At 40.8% G+C, this 9,021-nt stretch overlaps 1 protein-coding gene across 1 annotated transcript in view; it reads right to left on the bottom strand.

The window, feature by feature from the left end:
- Positions 1-2,136: 2,136 nt before the first annotated feature.
- The window catches only part of Txlnb (taxilin beta), a 44,733-nt gene continuing 37,848 nt past the window's right edge, over positions 2,137-9,021 (bottom strand). Inside the window, exons 8-10 of the mRNA XM_021221500.2 lie at positions 7,219-7,311; positions 4,522-4,617; positions 2,137-3,318 (exon numbers count right to left, since the gene is read on the bottom strand). Coding sequence (XP_021077159.1) covers positions 2,536-3,318; positions 4,522-4,617; positions 7,219-7,311 — 972 coding nt within the window. The 3' untranslated portion in view covers positions 2,137-2,535. The remainder of the gene's footprint in view (positions 3,319-4,521; positions 4,618-7,218; positions 7,312-9,021) is intronic.

The following is a 9,021-nucleotide window of genomic DNA, read 5'->3' as shown; positions in this document are numbered from 1 at the left end:
GGGAGGGAAACCAGGAAAGGGATAACATTTGAAATGTAAATAAAGAAAATATCCAATAAAAAAATAATTTCAAAAACCTACTAGAAAACTTGGAAGAAACGCCTTTTTAATTGGTATAAACATTATGTTATTACATTTAGAAAGCAATAATTCCAGTGTTTCTAGAAAGACTTGGCATCTCTAAAAATAGTTCTATGAACTTCATAAAAAGAGATATATTGTCTGCGTTCAGATCTTATGAGTTGTTATGATTAGTACAGCCAAGTTTGAACACAAGGAACTATAATAAAACATTCTTTTACTATTAAAATAATTCTCCCGAAGTCTATATTAAAGCTTTACAGATTTCAGGGAAGGTGTAGTCTGTGAAACTGTGCCAAAGGTACACACAGTTGTGAGTGATATGTTGCTGTGAAACCCTTTTGGATGAAAATAATAAACTTTGGATATTAGAACACTTAATTTATGGGATGTCAGTGCCTCCTGCCTGTTTGTCTCCCTAAGCTCTTGGATTGAGACCTCACTGTGATGATCCCACTCTGTTCTTTGAAGCTCAGCTCCTGTAAACAGAGAGAGGGGATTAGTATAGTGAATATTTGGCTTTGAGTTAATTGAATGTCTAATTTCCAGTGGTGTTGAACTTGGCTGGATACCCGTGTGGTTATAATATGCAAAGCCTCTGAAAACGTGGGTTCTCAAATAATGGCATGCTTTTTTCCCCTGATTTTTTTTTTCCACAAATGGTATTTTTGTTCTTTCCCTTACTGTCTACTTCAAACCAATTTTATACAGTTCTATAATTCCTTCAACATATGGCTACTGCCTACCAGCTCCGTGTGTGCGTTGGCCAACAGCCACGTGCACCACTGAAGAATGATTTCCTGGATGAGTTTTCAAGAACCTTCCTTTATCCATATTTCTACCTGTGTTCAACTTCTTGACATAGAGTAAGATTAGATAGTCCTCTCGTTATGTGCCTTCTGTCTCCCGCCTTCCCACCTCTTCCTGTTCTGTTAGTACTGTTTTCTTTTAGCCTAGGCAGAGTATTTATGCTGTCAGTGTTATTAGAGGTTTTTTGCCAACAATGAGAGTATAAAACTTGTTTGGGTAATCCGAAGTGCTTCTTGCTTTTGACATCTATGGAGTCCTTGCCTGCTATTTTTGAATTATGAGTAGGAACTCCCCACCCCCTTTTAAAATTTTGTACTTCTGCCTGTTCAAAAGTCCTTAGCGCAGAAAATGTGTTAGCTTTGTAAGCCTTGTTACGCCTATTGAGAGCTCGTATGTATTTCTGTTTCGGAAAAATACATTTTACTTAACATTAATTGAGATGTAGGGCGGGCACACACATTGATGCAAAGGAGGGAATTTGGGAGGAATGGATGCTTTGAGATAAAGACAGTGTTAGAGACAACCAGAAGTGGTTTTCTGAGGTATCAGTAGCCAAAGAGGCAGGGACCAGGGACAGCTTCCTGTAAGCTGAGGATACTCAACCTCTCAAATCTTAGATTCTTTCTCTATTTCCAACCACTCTCTCACAGGTAGCCAGGAGGAGGCTGCTTCAACCCAGGAGGTGATGCTGGGAAGTTAGGAGGAAGCTGGCTGCGAAGATCAGAAGAAGCACTAGAAAACCAGAAGCAACTGTTGGTGGCTTTTTTCCCTTTCTGTTAAAGGCTTCTCATAGTCGTCTTTGTGAACAGGCGTTGTAGCACACATGCGATTTCTTGTCCATAGAGCTTTAGTCTACTGTAGTCCAGAGTGTAAGTAAGATAGAATTTTTTTTACAAGCATATCTTGTAATAGAGAAAAATCTGTAAGGAGCAAAATATACTTGTATGATGACTTTATATGCATGTATGAAAATACATGTATATGTGTATACATAAATGTAAACAGTGTATACACATAAATACACTGTATATTATGCTGTTTAAATGGAACCTGGATATCCATTATAGGTCTTTTTTTAAAATCTTTTTTAAAATTTTTTTAAAGATGTATTTATTTATTATATGTAAGTACACTGTAGCTATCTTCAGACACTCCAGAAGAGGGAGTCAGATCTTGTTACGGATAGTTATGAGCCACCATGTGGTTGCTGGGATTTGAACTCCAAACCTTAGGAAAAACAGTCGGGTGTTCTTACCCACTGAGCCATCTCACCAGCCCCCATTATATTGGGTTATTTGTGGAAATAAATGTAATATCTCAGTGTATTTATATGTTATAGTGGGAGTCCTTAAATACAAAATCTTACTGCTAACAAACTAGATTAAGGCACCAATGTAATGGGAAAGTAATGTATATTTGCTATTGATGTGTTTGGCTGCCAATGGGAAAATTATACAATCACAGAGAATAACCATATTAGTTATAAATTGCAGACAGCAGCAAAGACTCAAGTGTTCCGTACAACTTTAAAAATGTCTTGACGCTAACTCTCTTCCTAGTCCTAGAAGTTTCTTTCACAGATGTTCTGCTGTGAAGAAGAGAAGAAGATGCCGTCACGTGAGCAGCCAGAAGACTCAACGAGGCTTAGTCTACTCCGTTCAGACAGGCATCGGGCTCTCTGGGGAGTCTGGTGGAAGGGCCTAGGGGGATGTCTGTGACTTCTGCTGGGGGCTGCTCCCTAGACTCACAGCCGGTCACCACAGTAGGATCTCCCTCACTCTCTGGAGATGGTGAACTATCATATTTTGCCTCTATTACAGATAGGGAGCCCTGGGCTGGGGACAGTGGGACCTGACCAGAAGCCTTTGCCTCTGGTTCATGGGGCTTCGGACCCGGGGTATTTTCTGCAGGGAGACACTGACTTTGTAGCTCTGCCTCTGCAGGGGTACAGGAGGCTGTAGGGGCAGGTGTGGCCTCACAGACCCTCTCAGCCCCAGCCTGAGAACCTACAGGGGGCTGAGGACTCCCTGAATCAGAGGAAAGGGTGGGATGGCTGAAATGGGCTGTTTCGGGATGCTGGGGGGTGAAATCACTTCCACTTTGAGGACCATTCACTGCCAGTTGTCTTTCCTCTGGTTGGTCTGGGGTGAACTCTGGATGATGAAGGATGGTAAAAGCTGTGGCCAGGTTTCTCACAGCATTTTGAACACTGTTGGCTTCCTCTGCATCCCCCTCTTTATCTTCAGAGACATTTGGCTCTGGCTCTTCGTCAGAGGTGTGCTGAACCGGGTCTTCCTTTTCGGACATTTTTGCTTCTCTGATTTTCTTGTAGAGTTCCTTTCTCTCTTCTTGTAAAGCACGACACAGGTTCTCCAGCCTTTGGATTTTCATGACGAAACACTCGTATTCCTTAGCTCGCAGGGCTTTCTGTGACATAAATGCACACACACACACACACACACACACACACACACACACAACATGAGCAGTGAATTTCTCAGGATGCTGTCCAGAAACAAAACTATTCATCCTAGAATTTGCCTACTACATTTGAACAAACATTTAGGGACATCTCTTTGTTTTTCTGATGTTTTGATTATTAGACTAATAGAATTTTAATTACTATTGCCCGTTCTTTGGAAAATAAACCTGTTAAGATTTCTTTCTATTCCAATAAACATCTTAACCTACGTGAATCTTCTGTTCCTTAAAAACTGGAGGGGGGGGTACAGGCAACATCTTCTGTGACATAAGTAAGATGGCCTGGGCTTCACGCTCAGCGGGGCATTATGTATTCAAGGAACTATGTCTTCTCGATAGAACGACTATATGCTAATCCAGCAGCCATCTGATGAGTGTTGATGAGTCATGTACGCACCTTGGGAATTGGTTGCAACTTGGGACGAGTCCTTAAAGTGATAATTATAACCACAGAAATGCACCACACACCAGTTTATGACGTTGGCTGCTTAAACTGTTCAGTTCTTCTTTCCTCTGGTAACAGCGGTGTGAGTGTGAGTGTGAGTGTGAGCAGGGAGCTGCTCCTAATCATCTCACTACTGACTTCCATCCTGGCTACCCTGTATCTGTAAGACCCTTTTTACTCATTACCGTGAAGGGATCTTCACTTGGTGGTCCTGCGGCTCACATTGGAGCTCATAAACCTTTGCCTTTAGAGTTGTAAAGCTTGTAGGCCCTGGCAGAGCATCAACTCCCAAATACCTGTTGGAGGAGTTTTTAAAATGATTTCTTCATATCTGTCTGCAAAATACCCTAAATGTGTTGGCATCTTCTCTCAGCATAGTCGAACCAATGCATTAAGTGCATTTGCTGGGTACCAAACAGAACAAGTTCAAGGTCAAGTAAGACCTTCATCAAAACCTTTCTAGTCCCGCAGGCACAGGGCCATGCTGGGGTCGGTTTCCTACCTAGCAATCCTGTGACTAAGGTTTACAAAGATCCTTGACTCTTCCTTAGATTTCTGAATGACTCTTTGATCTTATTCTCCATCTTATATTTTGATATGCTACGTCTCCCTTGAAATTCAGCCTACTTTGAAACATGATCACTTACACTATTAGGCTCTGGTGATTATTCTTGACAGGGTTAGGGAAAGAGGAGCGTCCTCACCTCTTCAATCATGTCCAGCAGGGCTTTGTTACAACTCTCAAATCGGGCTTTCCATGTGGCTGTGTCCTTCTCCAGCTTCTTCATTTTCTTAGTTGTCTACAGAAATTAGAGTGTTTTAGTGATAACCCTGAAGCACTAAGGAAGCAATTAGCGCCACATGGGACGCCAAGGGCGATCCTCAGCAAACAAACGTTCAATGTCAACAATGAAGACTGAGGAAGAGGAATGATTGATTTCCGAGTCCTCCGGATTGGTAATGAACAAACTTGTTTGCACCGGAGCCAAGTCAGGAAGAAGGAAACTACTGAGGAGCACATTGTGTTGTTGTTGACTTTTCTTTCATTTAAAATAATAATAATAATGATAATGATAATAATAATAATAATAATAATAATAATAATAATAATAATAATAAATCCTCACTGAGACTCATAAATAAGCTTGCAATTTAGGTAATTTACTTTATCGAATGGAAGGATATCATTGTGAGAGAGCTGCCATTGCTTTGGGGCATTAAGCTGCAGATAATTTGTGTGCACACGAAAGCTGCTTGCCACCTTTTCTTTGCTCAGGTTTGTAGGGTGAAGGTGAGCTCACAGAAGGTGATGGTTACACATTCATGTCATCCCTGAAACAGTCCCACGAGAAACGCTCCGTTTTCATCCCCATTTTATAAATCTTGAAACTGAGGGTCAAGGGCATGTGTTAATATCTAAGTGGATTAACAAATGAGTCTGGCTAAAGATATCTATCCAAAATGGTGCCTCTTAGTCACCAGGCCCTTGCACGAATGTGGGTCACATTTACTCTGTATTGAGTAGAAGATTACTGGATATTATTTATTGTAGGATCTCTTCTCTTATTGTGTAAATTGAAGGGTAAGACTCTTAGTTACCTGTTATGTCCTTTCAGGAGCCACACCTAGGTACTTGCTTCTTTTTTATTTTTTATTGCAGGTATTTTGAGGCAAGGTTTCATTCTGTTGCCCTGGCCAGCTGGAGCTTGCCATGTGGATCAGGCTGGCCTGGAACTCACAGAGGTCTGCTTGCCTCTGCCTCCTGAGTGCTGGGATTAAAGGCCTATGTCTTCTTGATGCCTGGCTATGTGCTTGTTTCTTGAACAAAGCTCTCTGAGGTGCACACCAAGGCCAGAGGCTGAGCCCAGACTGTCATTTCTTGCTCTAAAAGGAGCTAGATGGGCCTTGAATAGATTTTTTTGTTTATATAACATGTGGCTTTGTAAAGTTTAATTTCATACAAGATACAGGGCCATATTCAGAGTTATACAAACAGGCATCCCAGATTGTTGTTGTTGTTGTTTATTAACAATGGAATTCTTGGGTTAACTAGCATCCATAAATAAATTTCAGATGAAGAACACTTGACTTAATATCCCAGTCTCAATTTTGAAATAAAATTCAAAAAATAACAATTCAGAACCAAGAAAAGTAACTTAACAAATATTAGTGTAAAAGTTACATTGTCTCACTAAAATATATTTTGAAAGATGCGTCTTTTGGGGGGGGGTGTTTGAGACAGGGTTTCTCTGTATAGCCTTGGCTGTCCTGGAACTCACTTTGTAGACCAGGCTGGCCTCGAACTCAGAAATCTGCCTGCCTCTGCTTCCTGAGTGCTGGGATTAAAGGCGTGCACCACCACACCCGGCTGAAAGATGCTTCTTATACTTATAATTAATGCCAGTGCCTGTTCAGGAACACAATGTGTGTGCATGTGTGTGTGTGTGTGTATACATGTGTGCATAGATAGATGTGCATGTGGACATGCCTATGCTGTGCCGTACTTATGGAAGTCAGAAGACAACGTTTAGGAATCTTCGTCCACCTTGTTTTGAGACAGGGTCTCTTTCCGCCCGTCGGTGTGCTCCCTATGCTAGGCCAGCTGGCCCAGGAGCTTCCAGACTATTCTACTACCTCTGCTTTCCATGTCGCCAGAGGAGTTCTAAGACCACAGATGTACCCCATCCTCACACAGCCTTTCACATGGTTCCAGGGATCTAAACTCAGGTCCTCAGGGCCGCTGTGGGAAGTCCTCTGACCCTCTGCCCACAGAGGCGGATTGTCGATGCTGATTTTCCACTAGGAAGATACTGGACTGAATAAAATGCTAATGTTGTGTCCGTTGATATTATTTCTACCTTTTTATTTATGAAAGACCAGCAAAACTTTTAATGCGTTAATTTATTTGAACTTTATAGTTTTGTGAGTTATGAAAAAAATTATCAGTTTATAGATAAGAAAAATGAAACCTGAGAGAGGCACATAAATGACCCAAGAGTCCTTGGTAGATAGTAACAAATGCAGAATTTGAGCTTACTCTTCTGTCTTTGTATGCAGGGATCCATCAATTGTATTGCATGAGAAGGAGTCTATCAACTCTAATGTTGTGTTTTTAGGTTTAAATGTTTTTGTTTTTTTTTTTTTTAGGCTTTTTAAACTAAATAAGCTAGCTATCAAGAAAAAAAAAATATTGTTCATCTTAGTGAAAATGTATCCTAGTATTTTTGAGGCCTTTGATCAGATTTATTCACTGGAAACTTTTCAAAACGGCAAAATTCCACTGAAAGTCTCATTCCCGCATCATGAAATGCACTGGAGTATCTTAGCCAGAGAAAATGCATGCAAAGACCCGTCTGTCAAAACAAAAACGGTCAGTACTCATGGAGAGGAAACACTCTCACCTTATCCATTTCCTGCTTGAAAGTGGCAAACACTTCATTGCTTTTTGTCAGTGTGCTCTGGAACTCCTCAAACCTTCCTGAGTAGAGGGTGAGCTGTAAACAGAGGAGCGAGTACATCTATTTGGGTGCTGCTTTCAGATTGTTTCCAGAAACAAACAAACAAACAAACAACAACAAAAAAAACCCCAACATGTCACTGTTTATCATTTGAGAAGGAAAATGAATTAAAGATATTGTTGGCACAGGGTTATCACTTGTTTAGCTATTTTATATACTACAAGGTCAACCTAGGTTGGTGAGCATGATTAAAATTCTTCTTTTAAAGAATTATGTCTATCTTTAAATGACTTCTATAGCTCTCCACCCTACCATTTGAAAGAAGGTCTCTCGGTGAATATAAAACTTGACATTCCAGCAGCAGTGGCTGGCCAGTAAGGTCCAGGGATCTGCCTGTCTCTTCCTGACCCTTTGTGCTACAGTTAAAGGCATGTGTCACCACACCTGTCTTTTTCCTGGGTGCTAGGAATTCAAACTCAGGTTCTCAGGCCCTCAGGCTTTTGGGACACACACTTATGCTCATCCAGCCATGTTTGCACCCAAACATGCTTCCTGCTTCTTTTCTTCCTTCTCTTCTCCTCCCCTCTGGGAATTTCATACATGTATATAATGTGTTCTGATCAAATCCACCACCATCCCCTCCCTCCAGTTTCTCTTTTATTTCTCTCCACAGCTTTTCTCTTTAAACTCTGTCTTTTCTTAAAAACCTCTTGGGTCCACTTAGTGTTGCCTAAAATGTTTTTAAAGAAAAATAAAATGATAAAATATACCATTACAGCTTTATTATATCATAATTTTTATAATTATTTATTGGTCACTAAACATAGATGTGTACACCACCTATATAAAGATATTTCTTTAATACATCGGTCCTGCTTTTGAGAGACTTATACGCCTCCTGGAAAGACAAACGCAATGACCACTTGACTATGAGATAATTAATACAGATTACTAAGTCAGAACCTCACTTGCCTTGGAATTTCTCTGTAATCAACGTTTACAACCTAAGCTAATAAATAGCTGTAATCTTAAATTGTGCCTCTGACCCAAAAGTAATGCATGTGTGTTTGTACACGTATTATGACACACATTTGCTGACAACAGCCAATAGAGGTCAAAAGCAATCTTATAAATGTCTCTCATAGATGTTGAGAGGGGAGTTTGGATATTGCTTGATAGTATTTGCTAGTTTGTTATCTGACTCTGTTGGGGTCAGCTGGGGTCAGTGACTTAATCCCCTGTAAGACTCGGTTAAAGATTTCCTTAAAGTACTCTATTCCTTCCCCGTGTGACGCTTTCTGCGCTGTTCGATAAAGACAAAGTCAAGCCCTTTGTTAGAGACAGACACAGACAAACTGGCAGATTAGGAAGACCGTCTTCATAGTCAGGCTCACAACAGACAAACCGAGACAGGAGACATAGGACGTGTGCGGTAGAGAACTCAAATCTCAGCTTATTGGGCTGGAGTGATAGTTCAGAGGCTAAAGGTTTAGGATTGCAACCAAACCGTCCAATCTGGCCTCACTCTTGGTTCAAAATAGCATGGGGAATTGCTTTGATTTCTTTCCTCCATGTGACACTAGACCAGCATTATTATTGACTCTGAATTTATTATTCATGTGTCCAAACCAATGCTCTTAGAGACAATAGTAAAACAAATATTTTAAATATATGTAGCATGTGCTTGCTCTCTCTCTCTCTCTCTCTCCCCCTCCCCCTCCCCTTCCCCTTCCCCTCCCCCTCCCC

Source organism: Mus pahari, chromosome 21 (genome assembly GCF_900095145.1).
Source record: "Mus pahari chromosome 21, PAHARI_EIJ_v1.1, whole genome shotgun sequence".
Taxonomy (NCBI): Eukaryota; Metazoa; Chordata; class Mammalia; order Rodentia; family Muridae; genus Mus; species Mus pahari.
This window is presented reverse-complemented; position numbering and strand designations above follow the sequence as displayed.